Source organism: Peromyscus maniculatus, chromosome 5, assembly GCF_049852395.1.
Source record: "Peromyscus maniculatus bairdii isolate BWxNUB_F1_BW_parent chromosome 5, HU_Pman_BW_mat_3.1, whole genome shotgun sequence".
Taxonomy (NCBI): Eukaryota; Metazoa; Chordata; class Mammalia; order Rodentia; family Cricetidae; genus Peromyscus; species Peromyscus maniculatus.
In genome coordinates this window covers 40,504,426-40,526,131 of record NC_134856.1, presented here as the reverse complement: position 1 = coordinate 40,526,131, position 21,706 = coordinate 40,504,426, and the positions used below count along the sequence as shown (strand labels likewise).

Here is a 21,706-nt window from a genome sequence, read left to right as displayed (position 1 = left end):
TGTTTCTTGCAGCTCTTGGATTCTAGCATCCTCCTGCCTCAGCCTCCACAGTGCTGTAACTACAGATGAGTGCCACCATGCCCAGCCTCAGTGTTCTGTTTTTCTGATAGACACAAACAGCCTCAGCCTGAGCCTGACTCCTCTTCTCCTACCTCCCATGCTTGCACACTCTGTGCCTGTGAGCTACCTTCCAGTCTCCACAGTCCTCTTCCTGGTGACCATCATTTAGAAAGAAGTAAGTGCACAGCCCAAGCCAAACTGCAGTCCAGATTCCAAGTCACCAGCTACGATACCATACGGTGCTGCAGACTCCTGCTTAGCCTGACGCACCTCCCCTGCCTGTGTCAGGATCCCCAAGTTTTACCCTCATGTTTGACCCACTCATCCTTGGGGTGCCAGTAACCTTACTTGGAGGGTCGGGGAGCCAGGCAAGTCGTCTATGTATATGGGGATTTCCTACCTGAAATCAAGAATCCATGGGCTTTTACTAACCAATATGTCTGGCTAGGCTACAGGAGCCTCTTAGCACTCTGGAATGTAACAGAAGCTTAATGACACTCTAGAGGAGTTGACAGACCCTCTTAAATGACTGCCAGGGAACAGCTGTGTCTGCATCAAGATCTAGCCCCAAAGGAGACATCCTGGAGATGATGCCCTTGACACTGTGGGCATACAGTGGCACTTCCCCACCCACGTAATACCATCTGTGAGCACCACCAAACCAGCACCTACCATCTTCCCTTACCCTAACCAAGACATTCAACCCACTACCTGCTTATTCCTGTGAAAACTGCTCCCTCTGGCATCAGGGACTCTTGTAGGACTGAACAAAATCCTGCCCAGCTCAGAAAGCTGCAGAATTTCCTGGGTCTTGCCATTTCTAATGGTACTTTTCTGCACAGTACTCCTTCCGAGAATAGCAATGAAGCCTACAATCTCTCCCAAATCATGAACGTCTTGCCCTTAAAGGATGCCTGTGCCTTAACCCTTCCTTCGCAAGTCACACAAGGACCTGGGATGGGTGAGAAGCAGCTACTGTTGACAAGGGATCGTCAGCCATTAACTAGCAGTGCTGTACTCTCAGGACCAATACCCAGTGGGTAACTCTGCTTGCCTGTGGTCTCGTTCGCAACAGGACCACAACCAAAAGCAGGTTGACACTAGTCAAAATTAGGCTGCTGTCCATCCTCCGGTGTCTCAGCTGCAAAGAAGACTTGTTACGACAGCCCTTATGCCAGAGTCACAATCAGAGGGAGGTCTGCATGGACACCAGACAGGTCAGAGTAACGGGGATTCAGTGGATTCCTGAGTTGCCCACCCCCAAAACCCCGTACTCCAGCAGAACCGTCCCGTGGCCGCTTGGGGAGCTCTTTCTTGGGGTCACACTCCTTCAGCTGGGGCAGGTGACTGCTGAGGTGACTCTCGCACTGCCACTGCCCCAGCTGGCGTCCTCGGCACACGTTGAAGTGCAGAGAAGACCCAAGGGGCAGCACGTGCAGGAGATGGGGACAGAAGGCCGAGGACTCAGTACTTACCCCAGCCAGGCGGGAGGGGGCCCAAGGGGTCATGGTCAGACGAAGCACTCGAAGACTAAATACAAGAGACAGCAGAACACAGAAGTTAAGAAAACGAAGACTCTGGTTAAACATAAATGCATCAATAGAAGTAGAAAAGCCAAAGACTCACTTCCACATTTTAGCCCTTAGTAGAGAAGAACACAGTGAGACCTTAGATAGCATCTGCTCCTTTAAAGTCTTTGTTTAAGAAAAACCAGAAAAAGAACTCTACGCAGCACTGGAGGGCTAGGAGCAGGGAGAACAAGCGGGGTCAGGGGCCCCAGAAGTCAGGCCTGAGCATGGCAGGAGGGCTCAGAGCAAGCTCCCCCGCCAGCTCACTGCCGACCTCTGCTCTGCTCAGCTCCTGCTCCTGGCGGCCAAGGCAACTGAAATCCTCACCACCTCCAACTTTCTCCAAGAACCACACACAGGAGGGGAAAAAATACCGCAGGCCTTTCCAATGAAATCATTCCCACAAGCCCTGCCCACGCCCAGGGCTTCCTGGCTGGGGCCGGCCCTCCGCCCGCCACCTCCCTCCTGGGTGTACAGCATCCACCCAGACTGAGGGCACTTTCATGCCCCAAGCCCCTCACCTCCCCCAGGAATGTTTCCCTTCCCTTCACAAAGCACCTTTATTCTTTCCCTGCCTGAACCTGAAGTTGCTCAGTGTTCTGCATTTGCCTGTCTGGGGAGGTGGGGCTGGGGCTGCTGACAGAGAAGGGGGAAGGGGCTCCAGGGCGGCGGGGTGGCTCTTTCTACTAGCGCCCCTACGGCCTCCTTCAGCTCCCAGGTCCCAGGGGAGGGGCTGCAGTAGATGGAGAGTTCCCGTAGCCCTGGGGAAGCAGGGGCACGCTGTTAGAAACTGTTCAGAGTGAAATAAAACAAGCATTGTTTTACTCCCCTCTCGCGAGCATTTTTATTTCACTTACTAGAATTTAATCATCATTTTGGGGATCAGGTTCTAAATGCAGACTTCAGGCTGCGGACCTGGCTGGCCCCATCTGGGGATGACAGAGCCACACACATGAGCAGCAGGATGAATGCGGCTCAGTCTGGGCTTGAGCAAACACTGGTGTGCTCCACTGCCAGCCAAACCCCCACATCCCTCCCTCCACCCTCAACCGAAGGGACAGAGGAACTTTCTTCCCAAGGTGCCAATCCAGGCTCCTCTTCCAAGTGAGTTCCAACCGTCATTAAGTCTTGAAACCATAGGTGCCTTGATGGGACAGGGCTCCTTTCAGTGGAAGGCCTCCTGCCACAAGGCTCAAAGGAAGCTGGGCAAAGTTGGGGGAAGCTGGCCTGGGGCTGGGGCTGGGGCCTGGCCCTGCCAACTCCATGCCAACTCAGATCTGCCTCAATGATGAAAATCTCCCCAGCTCACACTGGTCATCTGGGTACGTGTGTGAGTTTTTGGGGGGTAGGTGGTGGTGAGGTACATCACCTAGTAATACTCCTTCAACTATGCTAAGAAGTCTTCATGAAAGCACTCTGTAGTAGAAGCTGAAGACTGGACGTGAAACACAATGCATCCATCACATAAGAGCCTAACTGAAGGCAGCGGGTCAGTGCCCAGCAATAGGTGTGACTGTGGTTTCCAGGGACTGGATGAGGGAGTCACACATGCTAGGTGAATGCTCCTACCACTGAGCAATGCCCAGCCTGCAACTGAAACAAGTCAGGTGTGGTGACACAGACATTTAATCCCAGCTCTTGGGAGGCAGAGGCAAATGGGTCTCTTTGACCCATTTAAATGCTAGCCTGGGTCTATGTAGCAAGGTCCAGGCCATCCTAGGCTACATAGAGAGACCCTGCCTCAAAAGGCAAAAAACAACAACAAAAGAAAACCAGAACGAAAGAAAAAGAAGAGGCAACTGGCGCATAAGTCTGGTGCTTAGGCTCTTCGGAATATGTATAAAGTATCCCAGGTTCCAGCAGGTCCTTCCTGATGGCACAGAACTTGAAACAAAAATATCCATCAGCCAGGCAGTGGTGGTGGTGCACGTCTTTAATCCCAGCACTCAGGTGATAAAGGCAGGCCTGGTCTACAGAGCTAGTTCCAGGATAGCCAAGGCTACACAATGAAACCTGTCTCTGGAAAAATGGGGGAAAAAATTGTTGCTACTTCGTAAGTATAATTTTGTTACTGTTATGAATCATAATGTAAATATCTGATATGTAGGATATCTGATATGCCATCCCCAAGAAGATCAAAACGCACAAGTTGAGAACCACTGATTAGAAGTAAAACAGCGCCGGGCAGTGGTGGCGCACGCCTTTAATCCCAGCACACAGGAGGCAGAGCCAGGCGGATCTCTGTGAGTTCGAGGCCAGCCTGGTCTACAGAGTGAGATCCAGGGCAGGCTCCAAAACTACACAGAGAAACCCTGTCTCAAAAAACAAACAAACAAACAAAAAAAAATACACATATCCCTCGCCCCTTCTTCTCTTCCCATGAATTGACTTCTCTATAGTTGAGGCTGGCTTCAGTCTCAGGCTCACACTCCCTCCTTGCCTCAGCTTCCCAAACATCTGGGGCTACAGGTGTGGACCACCGTACCTAGCTAACCCCCCTTCCTTAACTCTTGCTATTTGTTTAGTTTCATTGTTTCTATCCCAGACTTTAAGGTGTTGGCTCTCCTTCATTATAGCAGTCTTTACTGAATTTCCTTGGCACCCTCCAGTTCCTATCCCATCAGCTCCACTCACCACACCTTCAGTCTGTAAGAAGGACAGAAAAGAGAAGACAGGAAAGGGCAGATGAGACTGAAGAACACAGCATGGAAATCAGAACTGATGGACACCAGCAGTGACTTCACTGTTTATAGCTAAAGCAGATCGCTTGTTTTTTTTTTTTGGATATGTCTTCCATAAGGTGCATTTTACAACTCACATCATAAAAAAGGAAAAGCAAAAACCAAAATAAAAGCTTTGCAACATGACCAAAAAAACCAAAGCAAACTCCCACGCCTTCACCGGGAACCAACTGCCCCCTTTCCTCAGCTTCCCTGAGGGTCCAAGTGTGCTACAGAGCAGAGCCAGAAAAGCCCACAGACAGGACAAGGGGACTGATGCCCAGAACACCTGGAGGTGCAGGTAGCTCTGAGAGACAGAGCAGTGTCCTTCAGAACCAGAAACACCAGTGTGACTGCTGAACCACCCTCCTGGGTAATGTCCCAGGGCTGGAGGTCCAGGATGCATGCCTTGAGCCAGAAAGCTACGTGAGTTCAAGTCCCTCTGGGATTAAGCACAAAGTCCCAGTAATATTTTAAGATACAAATTCAGAAATAAAGAATGTCTAGCAAACACAGCCGAGGACAGAAAAGGCTCTGGAAGGCAGAGGGTGCAGAGCAGAGGCACGCATCGTGTTCGCAGGGTGGACCTGATGAGCCAGAGCAAAATCCAGGTGCCGAGGACGTGGCCCAAGGGTTCTCTGAGGGAAGGATGGAAGATCCAATCTGAGTCCACAGAGCAGGAAGCACAGAGTGGCCTGGGTTGGTCCTGCAGACCCTGGCTTCCTCCTTTGGCCATCAGAGGAGGCCAGGTGGAATGCAAACAGAGGTGCCACATAAGCGTGGGACGGGCGTGGGACGGAGCTAGTGCAATGACACAACCCGCAGGACTGTGCGGGTCCTCAGAGGACACAGAGGGAACACCCACGGGGCAAAAGGACTGGCGAGGGTGACGCACGCAAAACAGTGGGCACGCCGATTCAGAGCAAGAGAGGCCCCTCAGGCCGTCAAAAAGGCAAACGCCAGAACAGGAGAGCAGTAACCCGGGGAGCAGGGAAAAGGTGCGCGCATACGGAGGCCGGCAGGAAGGGAGGGAGGCAGGAGCCAGCCATCCCGATGCCCGTCTGGACGCCCGTGTTAACCATATTTCATGTTCTCTAAAGCACAGCGAAGAACAAGATCTCAGTTTAAACCCAGCAAAAGGAGAAGGCGGGGGAGTGGTGGGGACTGCTAGCAGAGTATCAGTTCTTAGTCTTCCTAGTCAAACCCTGGGTCAAGGCCAAACCCCAAAATAACTGTATGAAAGCAAGCCTTCTTACTTGTAACCAGGACACGGCACCATAGCACACGAGAGGGAAAACCAACAGAGAAATTTAGAGCAGACAAAAATAAAAAAAGGTTCCCACCACGTTTCTTCAGGACAAGATGTCTTCTATTTCACAGAACAAGGTAGCTGCCCCAACCCAAGCAGCTGAGTAAACCATTCCACAATACTCAGAAAGAAAACGGTTTTTGTATTTAAGTTTCACTTCTCAAGACACCCCCACCCCCCAATCCAAACTTTTACCCTGAGGGCTTGCTAAAGTGAGAGAGCCAGGCAAAAAGAAAAACTGCTGAAGAGCAAGCGGAAGTGAAGCCGGAACTCTTCCAGTCCTCCCTCGACGACCTACAAAAGAGCCTCAAGTCTGGGCCGAAAGAAAAGAAGATTCTTTCCATAGATTTTTTTGTTAAAGTTTAGAGAGAAGTGGGATAAAGAAGGGGCAAAAGAAAGCTGCCTTGGGCCTGGCAGTGGTGGCACACGCCTTTAATCCCAGCACTCAGAAGGCAGAGCCAGGCGGATCTCTGTGAGTTCGAGGCCAGCCTGGGCTACAGAGCGAGATCCAGGAAAGCTACACAGAGAAACCCTGCCCGAAAAACCAAAAAACCAAAAAACCAAAACCAAAACAAAACAAAAAATAAAGCTGTCTCAGGCCTTCTAGATTTGGGAGCCAAGACTACTATGGAAACGGAAAGAAGGATGGCAAACCCAGCTTCAGACACACCGGTGACGGACCTGAGGCAGACTCGGAGCTACTGAGTTAGAAACGTGAGGGATCTCACTGCGGTGAATGACGTCTGTAGTGTCACAGTCCTGCTCACAAGCAGTCTACAGAGCGTGTGTGTGCCAACCCTGGCGGCAGGGAGGCACCCCTTCTTGGCGGGCTAGCCTCGCCCTCTCTCACCTGGTAGAGGAATCTCTGGCTGAAGTGCTGCATGGCCCCCTGGAGCTGGTTCCGCTGTGACTGCCACTGCTCATAGTTCCGCACGTACTCCGCAGTCGGCCGCTGCCAGGTGGTTGTCCGGGTGTTGTGATCCACGTAGTAAAACCTTCCTCGGGGGTCTGTGCGCTTTTCCCACCTGGAAACAAGGAGCTTGGCTGAGACAGCTACTCCACCATCTTTGCTGGCCCCCGACCCCACCCCCCAATTTCTAAAGATAGTCTCAGGATGTCTTATAAGGAACTGACTGTGCCTGGGCCACAAGTCAGCATGTGGCCTACTGGGACAATCAAAATGAATCTCAGGATATTTGCTGGGACATTCTAGGGGAGAAAACAGTCTTCCATCTTTTCTGACTAGAGTTAGAAGTCAGAGCCAGCAGCCACTTGTTAGCTATACAGTCAGGTTGGCCCAGCAGACAGCAGGGCAGGAACACAAGACAAAAGCTGGGTCGTGGGTTAGAGTATTGAGACACAAGAGCTGAGCTTCATTAGAAATCAGAGCATCTAGATTTTTCCACCACATGAGCTGGTAAACTCCCTACAATGCCTACGTCAGAGTGGATATTGATTTGTTGAGACAGGGTCTCACTACATATTCTGGGTTCTTCTGGAACTCACTCTGTAGACCAGGCTGGCCTTGAACTCAGAGATCTTCCTGCCTCTGGCTCCAGAGTGCTGGGATTAAAGGTGAGCACCACATGCCCAACTTTGAATACCAATGTTTGTGATTTATTTTCTAAAAGGACAGTGATCTCTCGGTGTCATTAATTCCTTAGCCTTCCTCTAATGTGGGCCCTTGCATGTCCACAATACTCTGCTCTCCACAGCTATCCCAGGTCACCTCACCCCCGTCTTCCTGAGAGGACTTTCAATGGACTCTGGGTTGGGTCCCCTGTATGCTGCAACCATCCTTTCTCCTGGGTTGGCTTGCTCTCATTTGGTGAAGTAAATCACTCGGTACTTTCCGAGCAAAAGCTCCAAAGTCAAGTTTCTGAAACTCAGCATGTCTGAGGATGCTGAGCTCGTCCTCTCCATTGGAATGTTAGAGCAACGGGAAGCCATTTCCACCCTTGGTGTGACGGCCGCTTACTGATGCTGTGGCATTCCTGACTCGCGGTCCTTTCTATGGACCCTAGTTTCTCCCTCTGGAAGGTTCCAACATCTTTTCTTGGCAGTCTGAGATTCCATTAGATGTGGCTTGGGCGGGTCACTCTTCATTTTCCAGGCTGAGAACTGGATGTGAGCCCTGTTAATCTGGATACTTTGCATTTCCACTTTGGCAATTCTTTTCTTTTTGGTTTTTTTGAGGCAAGGTCTCACTATGTAGCCCTGGCTGTCCCGGAACTTACTATGAAGACCAAGCTGGCCTTGAACTCACAGAGATTCACCTGCCTCTGTCTTTGAGTGCTGGGATTAAAGTCATACACTACTGTGTCCAGCTCGTTTTTTTCTTCTCTCCTCTCCTCTCCCCTCCCCTCCCCTCCCCTCCCCTCCCCTCCCCTCCCCTCCCCTCCCCTCCCCTCCCCTCCCCTCCCCTCCCCTCCCCTCCCCTTCTCTCTCTCTCTCTCTCTCTCTCTCTCTCTCTCTCTCTCTCTCTCTCTCTCTCTCTCTTGTTGTTGTTTGTCTGTCTGTTTTTTGTTTTGTTTTTTTGAGACAGGGTTTCTCTGTGTAACAGGCCCTGGCTGTCCTGAAACTCTCTTTGCAGACCAGGCTGGCCGAGAACTCAGAGATCTACCTGTCTATCTCCAGAGTGCTGGGATTAAAAGTGTACACCACCACTGCCCAGCTCACTTTTTTCTTTCTTTCTTTTTTGGTTTTGTTTTGTGTTTTCAAGACAGGATTTTCCTGTGTAATCATTTTTTCTTTAAAAATTCTTATGTTTTCTTTAGTGCGTGTATGAGTGTGCGTGCACATTTAAGTGCCAGAGTGTATATGTGCACATACGGTAGTCAGTGGACAAGTTCCAGGGGTCTATGGGTTCCAGGGATTGAAGTAAGGGTGTCAAGGTTAGGGGCAGGCACTTCCACCCCTCCTGCCGCCCCAGTTTCGGTAGATTTCTATTTTGTTGTAAGAGCACTCCCTCTTCTCTGTCTGTCTGTCTGTTCTCTCTGGCTAGGACTCATACTTGGGTACCAGGTTCACTAAACTTACCTTCTAATTTCCATTTCTCCAAAAATCTAATAAGTTTGGGGTTCTTTTTTGTTTTGGGGGGTTTGTTTGTTTTTAACATAGTCTCATGTAGCTCAGGCTGGCTTCCAACTCATTATTTAGCCGAGGATGGCTTTGAATTATCAACTGAGGCTGATCCTCTTTTTTTTTTTTTTTTTTGTGATATATATTTTTTATTTTACAATACCATTCAGTTCTACATATCAGCCATGGGTTCCCCTATTCTCCCCCCTCCCACGCCCTCCCCTTACCCCCAGCCCACCCTCCATTCCCACCTCCTCCAGGACAAGTCCTCCCCCGAGGACTGTGATCGACTTGGTAGACTCAGTCCAGGGAGGTCCAGTCCCTTCCTCCCAGACTGAGCCAAGTGTCCCTGCATAAGTTCCTGGTTTCAAACAGCCAACTCATGGAATGAGCACAGGACTTGGTCCCACTGCCTAAATGCCTCCCAAACTGATCAAGCCAATCAACTGTCTCACCTATTCAGAGGGCCTGATCCAGCTGGGAGCCCCTCAGTCTTTGGTTCATAGTTCATGTGTTTCCATTCATTTGGCTATTTTTTTTTCAATAATTGAGTAAAACTGAAATTTATTATATGCCACAGTCGTCCTACGGACCTCCATGCTATATATATATAGCCTCTATGGTTCTATGGGTTGTGGTCTGATTGTTCATTTTATGTCTAGAATCCACCAATGAGTGAGTACATACCATAACTGTCTTTCTGGGTTTGGGTTACCTCACTCAGGATGATATTTTCTAGTTCCATCCATTTGCCTGCAAATTTCATGCTTTCATTGTTTTTCTCTGCTGAGTAGTACTCCATTGTGTATATGTACCACATTTTTTTCATCCATTCTTCCATTGATGGGCATCTAGGTTGTTTCCAGGTTCTGGCTATTACAAATAGTGCTGCTATGAACATAGCTGAGCATGTATCTTTATGGTATGTATCAGCATTCTTTGGGTATATGCCCAAGAGTGGGATGGCTGGGTCTTGAGGTAGTTTGATTCCTAATTTTCTGAGAAACCGCCATACTGATTTCCATAGTGGTTGTACAAGTTTACATTCCCACCAACAGTGGAGGAGTGTTCCCTTTGCTCCACATCCTCTCCAACATTGGTTGTCATTGGTGTTTTTGATCTTAGCCATTCTAACAGGTGTAAGGTGGTATCTCAGAGTCGTTTTGATTTGCATTTCTCTGACGATTAAGGATGTTGAGCATTTCTTTAAATGTCTTTCAGCCATTTGTAGTTCTTGTTTTGTGAATTCTCTGTTTAGCTCTTTAGCCCATTTTTTAATTGGACTGTTCAGTGCTTTGATGTCTAGTTTCTTGAGTTCTTTATATATTGTGGAGATCAATCCTCTGTCAGATGTGGGGTTGGTGAAGATCTTTTCCCAATCTGTTGGCTGTCTTTTTGTCTTATTGACTGTGTCTTTTGCCCTGCAAAAGCTTCTCAGTTTTGAGAGGTCCCATTTATTAATGGTTGTGCTCAGGGTCTGTGCTGTCGGTGTTTTATTTAGGAAATGGTCTCCAGTGCCAATGCGTTCAAGAGTGCTTCCTATCTTCTTTTCTATTAAGTTTAGTGTAACTGGATTTATGTTTAGGTCTTTGATCCACTTGGACTTGAGTTTTGTGCATGGTGACAGATATGGATCTATTTGTAATCTTTTACATATTGACATCCAGTTATGCCAGCACCATTTGTTGAAGATACTTTCTTTGTTCCATTGTATAGTTTTGGCTCCTTTGTCAAAAACCAGGTGTTCATATGTGCATGGATTAATGTCAGGGTCTTCAATTCGATTCCATTGGTCCGTATGTCGGTTTTTATACCAGTACCAAGCTGTTTTTATTACTATAGCTCTATAGTAGAGTTTGAGGTCCGGGATGGTGATGCCTCCAAGGGTTGCTTTATCGTATAGGATTCTTTTAGCTATCCTGGGTCTTTTGTTTTTCCATATAAAGTTGAGTATTTTTCTTTCCAAGTCTGTGAAGAATTGTGTTGGGATTTTGATGGGGATTGCATTGAATCTGTAGATTGCTTTTGGTAAGATTGCCATTTTTACTATGTTAATCCTACCTATCCATGAGCATGGGAGATCCTTCCATTTTCTGATATCTTCTTCAATTTCTTTCTTTAGAGATTTAAAGTTCTTATCAAAAAGGTCTTTCACTTGTTTAGTTAGTGTTATCCCAAGGTATTTTATATTATTTGTGGCTATTGTAAAGGGTGATGTTTCTCTGACTTCTTTCTCAGCCCTTTTATCATTTGTGTATAGGAGGGCTACTGATTTTTTTGAGTTGATCTTGTATCCTGCCACTTTACTGAAGGAGTTTATCAGCTGTAGAAGTTCCCTGGTAGAGTTTTTGGGGTCACTTATGTATACTATCATATCATCTGCAAATAGTGAAAGTTTGACTTCTTCCTTGCCAATTTGTATCCCTTTGATCTCCTTTTGTTGTCTTATTGCTCTAGCTAGAACTTCTAGTACTATATTGAATAAATATGGGGAGAGTGGACAGCCTTGTCTTGTTCCTGAATTTAGTGGTATCGCTTTGAGTTTCTCTCCATTTAATTTGATGTTTGCTGTTGGCTTGCTATAAATTGCTTTTATTATGTTTAGAAATGTTCCTTGTATTCCTATTCTTTCTAAGACCTTTATCATGAAGGGGTGTTGGATTTTGTCAAAGGCTTTTTCAGCATCTAGGGAGATGATCATGTGGTTTTTTTCTTTCAGTTTGTTTATATGGTGTATTACATTGACTGATTTCCGTATGTTGAACCATCCTTGCATCCCTGGTATGAATCCTACTTGGTCGTGATGGATGATTGTTTTGATGTATTCTTGGATTCGGTTTGCCAATATTTTGTTGAGTATTTTTGCATCAATGTTCATGAGGGAGATTGGTCTGTAGTTCTCTTTCTTTGTTGCATCTTTGTGTGGTTTGGGTATCAGGGTAATTGTAGCCTCATAAAAAGAGTTTGGTAGTGTTCCTTCTGTTTCTATTGTGTGGAACACTTTGAAGAGGATTGGTATTAGTTCTTCTTTGAAAGTCAGGTAGAATTCTGCACTGAAACCATCTGGCCCTGGGCTTTTTTTAGTTGGGAGACTTTTGATGACTGTTTCTATTTCTTTAGGGGTTATTGGTCTATTTAAATGGTTTATCTGGTCTTGATTTAATTTTGGTATTTGGTATTTATCCAGAAAATTGTCCATTTCTTCCTGGTTTTCCATTTTTGTGGAGTACAGGTTTTTGAAGTATGATCTGATGATTCTCTGGATTTCCTCATTGTCTGTTGTTATGTCTCCCTTTTCATTTCTGATTTTGTGAATTTGGGTGTTCTCTCTTTGCCTTTTGGTTAATTTGGCTAGTGGTTTGTCTATCTTGTTGATTTTTTCAAAGAACCAACTCTTTGTTTCATTGATTTTTTGTATTGTTCTCTTGTTTTCTATTTCGTTGATTTCAGCCCTCAATTTGATTATTTCCTGGCGTCTATTTCTCCTGGGTGAGTTTGTTTCTTTTTGTTCTAGAGCTTTCAGTTGTGCTGTTAATTCATTGGTATGGGATTGCTCCATCTTCTTTATGTGTGCATTTAGAGCTATGAATTTTCCTCTTAGCACTGCTTTCATAGTGTCCCATAAGTTTGGGTATGTTGTACTTTCATTTTCATTGAATTCTAGGAACTCTTTAATTTCTGTCTTTATTTCTTCCTTGACCCATTGATGTTTCAGGTGGGTATTATTCAGTTTCCATGAGTTTGTGGGTTTTCTATAATTTTTGTTGTTATTGAGTTCTAACTTTAAGGCTTGGTGGTCTGATAAAATACAGGAGGTTATGCCAATTTTTTTGTATCTGTTGAGATTTGTTTTGTGTCCAAGCATGTGGTCAATTTTTGAGAAGGTTCCATGGGGTGCTGAGAAGAAGGTATATTCTTTTGTGTTAGGATGGAATATTCTGTATATATCTATTAGGTCCATTTGAGTCATAACATCTGTTAGGTCCTTTATTTCTTTGTTAAGTTTCAGTCTGGTAGATCTATCTTTTGGTGAGAGTGGTGTGTTAAAATCTCCCACTACTAATGTGTGGGGTTTGATGTGCGTTTTAAACTTTAGTAGTGTTTCTTTTATGAATGTGGGTGCTTTTGTATTTGGAGCATAAATGTTTAGAATCGAGACTTCATCTTGGTGGATTTTTCCTGTGATGAATATGTAATGTCCATCCTGGTCTCTTTTGATTGATTTTAGTTTGAAGTCTATTTTATTAGATATTAGGATAGCTACACCAGCTTGTTTCTTAGGTCCATTTGCTTGGAAAACCTTTTCCCAGCCCTTTACTCGGAGGTAGTGTCTGTCTTTGGAGTTAAGGTGTGTTTCTTGTATGCAGCATATGGATGGGTCCTGTTTTCTAATCCATTCTGTTAGTCTGTGTCTTTTTATAGGTGAGTTGAGACCATTGATATTGATGGATATTAATGACCAGTGATTGTTAATTCCTGTTATTTTTTTGGTTGTGTTGTGTTGTCCTTCTGTGGTGTATGTTGGTGTAGGATTATCTATTGCTTGATTTTTCATGGATGTGTTTAGCTTCTTTGGGTTGAATTTTCCCTTCTAGTGCTTTCTGTAGGGCTGGGTTTGTGGACAGGTATTGATTAAATCTGGTTTTATCCTGGAATATTTTGTTTACTCCGCCTATGGTGATTAAGAGTTTTGCTGGGTATAATAGTCTGGGTTGGCATCCATGGTCTCTTAGTGTCTGCATGAGGTTTGTCCATGATCTTCTATCTTTCATAGTCTCTATTGAGTAGTCTGGTGTTATTCTGATGGGTTTGCCTTTATATGTTACTTTGTCCTTTTCCTTTGCAGCTCTTAATATTTTTTCTTTATTCTGTGTGTTTAGTGTTTTGATTATTATGTGGCGAGGGGACTTTTTTTTTGGATCCAGCCTATTCGGTGTTCTGTAAGCTTCTTGTATCTTCATAGGTATTTCTTTCTTTAGGTTAGGAAAGTTTTCTTCTATGATTTTGTTGAATATATTTTCTGTGCCTTTGAGTTGGTATTCTTCTCCTTCTTCTATCCCTATTATTCTTAGGTTTGGTCTTTTCATGGTGTCCCAAATTTCCTGGACGTTTTGTGTTAGGACTTTTTTGTCTTTATTGTTTTCTTTGACTGACGAATCTATTTTCTCTATCGTGTCTTCAGTGTCAGAGATTCTCTGTTCCATCTCTTGCAATCGGTTGGTTATGCTTGTTTCTGTAGTTCCTGTTCGTTTTGTCAGGATTTCTATTTCCAGCATTCCCTCAGCATGTGTTTTCTTTATTGTCTCAAATTCATTTTTCAGATCTTGGAATGTTTCTTTCATCTGTTTAATTGCTTTTTCTTGGCTTTCTTTGATTTCTTCCCATTTTTTGTTCGTTTTTTCTTCCATTTCTTTAAGGGAGTTTTTTATTTCCTCTTTAATGGAGTTTTTCATTTCCTCTTTAAGGTAAGTTTTTATTTCCTCTTTAAGGGAGTTTTTTATTTCCTCTTTAAGGAAAGTTTTTATTTCCTCTTTAAGGTAGTTTTTCAATTCCTCTTTAAGGAAAGTTTTTATTTCCTCATTGAGGGAATGTTTTATTTCTTCTTTAAGGGCCTCTATCATCTTCTTAATGTCATTTTTAGGGTTGATTTCTTCTGTTTCTTCTGTCATGGTATGTTTAGGTCTTGCAGGTGTAGAATCACTAGGTTCTGATGTTGCCATATAGGTCTTTATGTTGTTGCCTGTATTTTTGCACTGGCGCCTACTCATCTCTTCCTCTGTGAGGTGCAGGTGGTGTCTGTGTCTGAGAGTGCCTCTCTTGTTCTTATTTTTAGTCTTCGTTTAGTAGGGGTTCTTGGTTAAATTGGTGCTTTTGGGCTATTTCTTCAGGGGCAGCTGATTTCGATCGGTGAATTATATACTTATGATTCTGGTGATCTGGTTTGGTGTCTGGGTAGCGCCTTCTTCTGTGTTCTCAGGTCACTTTTTGTTCATTTGTCAACTCCTCAGCTGATCTTGTTTCTTCAGACTTTAAACTGTAGGCATCTGAATCCTCTCCCAGATGGGTTTCAGCTGAGCAGGGTAGTCTCACCAACACCTCCAAGTTGTTGGGTTTCACAGGATCAGCAGCTGGGCCCTGGGTTGTCCTCAGACGGAGTGTTCAGATTCGTTCTGGTTCTGACCCACGGAGATAGCTTCTTCCCCAGATGTTGGGGTTAGGGGCGTCCCTGTTCCAAGCTGTGTCTGCTTGTCTCCGTCCCTGGGCCTGTTTACCTCTGCGGTCCGCCGCCGGGCCTGTATGTCCCTGTCAGCTGCCGCTGGGTCTGTCTGCCTCTGGGGGCCGCCACTGGGCCTGAATGTCCCTGTCGGCCGCTGCACGTCTACCTCAGCGGGCTGCCGCTGGGCCCGTCTTCCTCCACAGGCCGCCGCCACAGGCCTACCTGCGTCTGCTTGTCTCTGCCGCCGGGCCTGTCTACCTCTGTGGACCGCCGCTGGGCCTGAATGTCTCTGCCGGCTGCCGCCGGGCCTGAATATCTCTGTCGGCTGCCGCCGCTGTGCCCGTCTACCTCAGCGGGCTGCTGCTGGGCCCGTCTACCTCCGCGGGCCGCCGCCGCAGGCCTACCTGCGTCTGCTTGTCTCTGCCGCCGGGCCTGTCTACCTCTGTGGGCCGCCGCTGGGACTGAATGTCTCTGCCGGCTGCCTCCGGGCCTGAATATCCCTGTAGGCTGTCGCCGCTGGGCCCGTCTACCTCAGCGGGCTGCTGCTGGGCCCGTCTACCTCCGCGGGCCGCCGCCGCAGGCCTACCTGCGTCTGCTTGTCTCTGCCGCAGGGCCTGTCTACCTCTGTGGGCCACCGCTGGGCCTGAATGTCTCTGCCGGCTGCTGCCGGGCCTGAATGTCCCTGTCGGCCGCTGCCGCCAGGCCCGTTTACCTCAGCGGGCCGCCGCTGGGCCCGTCTACTTTTGTGGGCCGCCGCTGGGCCTGAATGTCTCTGCCGGCTGCCGCTGGGTCTGAATATCCCTGTCAGCTGCCGTCGCTGGGCCCGTCTCGAGGCTGATCCTCTTGCCTCTACTTCCCAAGAACTGAGATTATGGGGCTGGAGTGTTGATTCATAACTGGTTTAAACCACTTGTTGCTCTTACAGAGGACTCAGGTTCAAGTCCAACACCCCCATGGCAACTCATAATTGTCTACACCTCCAGTCTTGGGGATCCAACATTCTCCTCTGACCTACCTAGGCACCAAGCACGCATATGGTGCACACACATACACACAGGCAAAACACTCATGCACATAACATAAAAACATGTAAACAAAAAGAACTGAGATCTCAAGCATGTACCACTATACTTGGCTTTGATTTTCTCATGTCTGTTGCCACACATATTAACTGCCAGGGGCCAGCCCCAGTGGTGGCCAGGTCCCAGAGAGGAGGTAAGGAGTCAGTGACAGAAAGATGAGCCAGGCATGATGGTCAGGAGAATCTCACAGCCTGACTGACTAGCAGCCAGAGTGTTTCCTATTTATACAGAATTCAATAAGCAGTGATAGATTCATGCTTCTTCTTTTTTTGGGGGGGGCGGGGGTTAGACAGGGTTTCTCTGATTAGCTTTGCACCTTTCCTGGAACTCACTCTGTAGACCAGGCTGGCCTCGAACTCACAGAGATCTGCCTGGCTCTGCCTCCTGAGTGCTGGGATTAAAGGCGTGCGCCACCACTGCCCCGCTAATTCATGATTCTTATACTGTGTTCTTATACTGCGGCTGTATTTTTATTTTTCTCCCCAAACTTTGAGAATATTAATTAAAATTTAGAAGCTGAGCATAGTGGTTCATGCCTGTAATCCCAGCCTTTAGGAAACTGAGACAGGAGAATCACTGAATAAAGCAGGAGCAGGCTGCGTACTCAGGTGCGAGCTGCAGGCTGCGCTTGTCTTCCTGAGGCAGAGGCTCAGCTAGCCTATCTGAAGGTCCTCAAACGTCACAGTCTGCAGTTCTCCTCCTCCAGGCTGGCCAATTTCTCCAGCAAAAACCAAACCACACCAAACCCCTCCACTCCTCATCCGAGGGATGGTTTCTTCAGTCCATCTATTGCTCCAGTTAAGGTTTGTGTCCCTAAGCATGGCCCAGCTCTCTGAGAAGCTTTTCAGGGCCAGTAACAGTCACATGGCTGTGTGTGTGTATGTTTGTGTGTACACACGTGGCAGGAAGTATGTGCTCTAACATGCACGTGCGGCAGCAGAATGGGAGTGATGACTGACAACCTGGGACTTGAACTGCTCTTGCAAAAAAAGCCTTGAGGTGATCTGCAGGTTTTCATCTCAGCCCACACCCCTCCTTAGGGTCTTTAATGTCTGTGCTGCAATCTGGCCAGATAGTTCAAATGCAGGCTTCCTCAGCTCCAGCACTCGCCTGTCAGTAAAGACATTTTGATCACTATTTCCTGTGTGCTGTCTGTCTGTCTGTCTGTCTCCCTCTTCTATTCCCTTCATCCTTCCCTAAACTTCTCTCTGATCTTCTGGCCTCCACTTCCTATGCTATGATTATACGCATGTGCTATCATGCCTGGCTATATCTTATCTTTTAACATTTGTGCTTTTCCTAAAATGAATTTGTTGCCGTGTTAGCAAGTTTTCAGGAAGAATGGCATAAATACATATTCAGTCTACATGTTTACCCAGAAGTCCTTCACTAGGAGAACGTCAAACTTCTTTAAGACTTGTTTTTATTTGTATGTCTGTGTGTGTGTGTGTGTGTGTGTGTGTGTGTGTGTCTCGCATGCTCCACTTGTGTATGAGTGCTCTGGGAGGCCAGAAGAGTGTTATGAGTCATGGAAGGAGAGAGAGAGGAGGTCACTGGTCACTTCTCTGCCACTTCTCTGATCAATCATGTTCTTATCCCAATATCTGACTACAGTTTTTATTGATAAAGAATAATTAGATGAACACTTTACCCAGAGAAGGTCACTGACTGCTTATCTGCCACTTCACTGGTGGTCAATCAGGTTCTTACCCCAATATCTGACTCTCAGGTTTTTACTGAAGTTTTTATTGATCCCAAAAAAAGGCCGAGCCATTTTCTTAGCCATTCCCTAGTACTTCCTGTGTCTCTCTATATATCCTCAGTCCTCCAAAACCTCTAAGGCTGATTTTGGCCCGCTAGTAGCTAGCTCCGCCTTCTGATTCAAAGTTAACTTTATTGGCAGTCTCGGGAGTGTAAAAATGCAATCAAAATATCCCACAACAGAAGAAGGCACGGACTCTCCAGAGCTGGAGTTACAAATGGTTGTAAGTCACCTGACATGGGTGCTAGAACCCAAACTCAGCTCTTCTGGAAGAGTAGCAAGCACTCTTAACAGCTGAGCCTCTCTCTAGTTCCAAAATGTGGAATTTCTAAGCTGGATAATTCCACCATTTATTTCCCATAAAATCTTGTGCAGAGTCATAATCTTTGAGAACACAGCAGTGTTTGAAGATGGAGTCAGCTTGCTCACTTCGGCTCCACTGAGCACCAAAAACCAAAGCTCCACAGGCACACCAGCAAAACTGCTCAATGCACCTTCCCTCCCCTCCCCCACTGGCACCTCTACTGATGCCATCCTCCTGCTTTCATGTAAGTATACCCCTACAAACGTCTGGGGGCTTGTCCAACACTGCCCTTCTACAGCAATCCCTCTCTCTCTGCCTAGCTCTGGTTGGAGCACTGCTCAGGACCGACCAAAGAGCACATGATGCAGCCTTAGCTACCAGGCCCAATACTTTGTGCTCCAGAATAAAAGGACTGAGCTGCACATATGTTGCTATGAATTTGCTATAATAGGGCCATGATAAAGTGAGTCCTTTGACCAATCTTGTTTCTTAATCAGTAAGTTTGCTGAGATAATTGTTTTATTTGCTGTTTTAAAGTTGCTATGATCATGATTGTATCTCACACTGCTCCGGGCAGAGACTTCTCTTATTAACTATGTTCAATATTTTTCTTCTTTCTGGGTTTCCTACCATACAAGGAAGTAAAAGCCCTTCACTTAAGATTCTAAAAGAACTGTGTTGGGTACCAAGACAGGCATCTCCCATGAGAACACTAAAAGGCTGTGATCAGGTTGGCAGAGTGCTTGCCTAGCATGCACAAGGCCCGATATTGCATGAAGCACACTGGGAATCCCAGCATTTGGAAACAGAAGCAGGAAGAACAGAAGTTTGAGGTCAACCTTGGCTATATAGCAAGCTTGAGGCCACCCTGGGCTACATGACGGTCTGCCTCAAAAAAAAAAATAAAAAAAAATTTAAAAAAAATCCAGTAACAATAACCTCATCCTAGAAAGAAGAAAGCATGATTGGTGTCCCATCTTAATATCTAATGAATAGTAAGACCCTAGCCATCCTTAGAACTCCAATCTCTAACTTGCGCTCCACTCAAATGCTTAACAGATCAATGTCTACACATCCTCTAGGAGTGAAGGCACAGCCTTTAATCCCAGCACTACACAGAGAAACCCTGTCTAAAAAAAAATCCAAACACAAGCTACACATCCTACAGACCAGAGGTTCAGAGGCAGCCACAGTACATTTTACAGCGTTCCTGTTCTAAAGTTCAGATGTGCAAGTCGTACTGTCAAGTCAATGCTGACCTGTGATACAATTAGAGAGATCCAAACACTGACTGGGTGTTGGATGATATGGAGCAATACTGCTAACTGCCGGGTCCAAAGCCTCCTCTCCCCCAAAATGGCAGTGCTGGTGACATTGTCTTAAACAGGACTTTGGCCAGGTGAACACAAGGACTGTTACCAGGCAAACAAGCCTAAAGGTTTCCATTTACTAGAAAAACAGCCCTCCTACAGTTTCTGTTCACCAGGAACTTTCCTTAAAGTTCCCCCAAAGGTCAACCACAAACACACCTAGTTCTGGATTAATATGGACAGTTTGTATCGGCTCAGATCCCCACCCTGATGTCCTATAAAACGGGCTTGTTTTCCCACCAATTTGCTCTTCTCTCTGCCTCCCCTCCACCTTGAGATGGCCTTTGCAACTTGATCCCCAATAAATCTTTCTTTTCTGCTCACAAAGTGGTCTAGTTCTGTAGTTTTAATGTACCATCACTTATACTAACAACATGGAGGTTTTACTCCAGCGCCTTTTTGTTTTTTCAGGACTAGATCTCACTGTGTAGCTCTGGTTGTCCTGAAACTCACTCTAAGACCAAGGCTGGCTTCACTGAGATCCACCTGCCTCTGCCTCCCAAGTGCTAGGATTAAAGGTGTGCGTCATTATACCTGGCTAATGACATAATTTAGAAGTGTGTACTGAAATATGGGTAAATGATAATGTATACAATCTGCTTCAAAATCACCTAAACCAAGACAAGCAAGGAGGGTGGATGAAGGTTAGAGATCACAGACTGGAAAGGTTTTCTATAAAGTAAATGTCAGAAACTTTCTGCTAGTCTGTGTAGCAGTTACTCAATGTGCCACTGCAGAATGAAAGCAGCCATTAAAGACAAACTCAGACCTCAGGAAGTTGAAGCACAGAATCACTATAGGTTCAAGGACAGCCTGTGTTACTTCGGGAAACAAAGTGAGTTCCAGAACAGCCTGGGCTTCAGAGTGAGAAGCCTATCTCAAAAAAACCAACCAACCAGGGCAGGCGTGGTAACATCCGGCCTTAGCTCTAGGCTCAGGAGGCAGAGGCAGGCAGAGCTACGCTAAGTTTATGCCAGCCTGCTACATATCAAGTCAGCCAGGGCTGCACAGAGACCCAGTCTCAAAAACAAAACAACACATCAACCAACCAACCAGCCAGCCAGCCACGAAAAACCTTCCCATAACCTCAGTGTGGCTCAAACAGCGCTTGCCTACCATGCCGACCACACCCAAGGCACTGGATGTGAGCACTGAAAGGAAAGAGGAGAGGACAGGAGAAGAGTGGTCAGCAAAGGAATGTGGCCATGTTCCAAGAAAATATTATTTACAAAATGGTGGAGGGCTCGATCTTATCCATATGCTATTATAAGGTGTCAACCCTGGTACAGAAAAAACTGCCTCTAAGTATGTGGGGCTCATTATACTATTCTCTCTATACCTGAAAATTTCCATAATAGTATAAAAATTTCCATCATTTCCACAATAAAATGTGGAAATAAAAAAAAAAAAGCCCAAACCAAAACACTAAGAAGCCACTGTTTAACTTTGGTAGCCTTCACTTGACTTCTGTCCAAGCAGACAGAGAGAGAGAGAGAGAGAGAGAGAGAGAGAGAGAGAGAGAGAGAGAGAGAGAGCGCACTAGGGATGACAGACGAGGAGCACCACTGCCAGGAAAGCAGGGAAGAGGAGGAAAAGCCAGTGCTCCACTGGAAGCTGGAGACAGCAGCGCATGTGTGGACATTTGTGGAGCCAGACCACGGTGAGGTGGGATCTGCCTGGCACACCCCAGACAGCTGAACCTACCAAAGCACAGAGGCTCTTCCTAGGCCCCCGGCCTCCACCCTTTCCTAGGAGAACTGGGAGGAGGGGGGGGGTGTTCATACACATGCAGGAGCCCCTCATGGCTGCACTGGGTGGGAAGAGGGTGAGTCTTTCTTGAGGGCAGAATTCATTCCCTTCGTGAGCTCTAGGAGACACACGTGGAAAGAACTTTCTGTCCCTGGCAGACAGGAAATCAAACCCCTTCTCCCTGAACTTGGCCAGTCTTCCTCACTTGGAAGTCTTTTTCCACCTTTGGTTTGGGAGAACTCCACTGTGTTCTCACCAAGGCCAGATGAATTAGGAGCAACCTGCTCTTGGAGGCAGGCTGTACAGGGAAATGTAGCAACTCTCTTTTTCTTTCTACATTTGTATACATGTTGCATTGTGTACATGTTCATGTGTGTCACATGTATGAAGGACAGAGGCTGACATCAGTGTCTTCCTCTATTGCCTTCCATGTTATTTTGAAGCAGGGTATTTTACTGAACTTGGAACTTACCACTTCTGCTAG

The 21,706-nt window shown here is 46.4% G+C and overlaps 1 protein-coding gene across 3 annotated transcripts in view; it reads right to left on the bottom strand.

The window, feature by feature from the left end:
• Wwp2 (WW domain containing E3 ubiquitin protein ligase 2) overlaps window positions 1-21,706 on the bottom strand; it is a 139,206-nt gene that overhangs the window by 11,643 nt on the left and 105,857 nt on the right. For 2 of the 3 annotated variants that reach the window (XM_006974134.4, XM_076572126.1), the window contains exons 10-11: window positions 6,508-6,682; window positions 1,536-1,590 (exon numbers count right to left, since the gene is read on the bottom strand). In XM_006974134.4, coding sequence (XP_006974196.1) covers window positions 1,536-1,590; window positions 6,508-6,682 — 230 coding nt within the window. Of the gene's footprint in view, window positions 1-1,535; window positions 1,591-1,686; window positions 1,754-6,507; window positions 6,683-21,706 lie in introns of those variants that run through there. The other variant, XM_015992959.3, reaches the window with a different exon arrangement.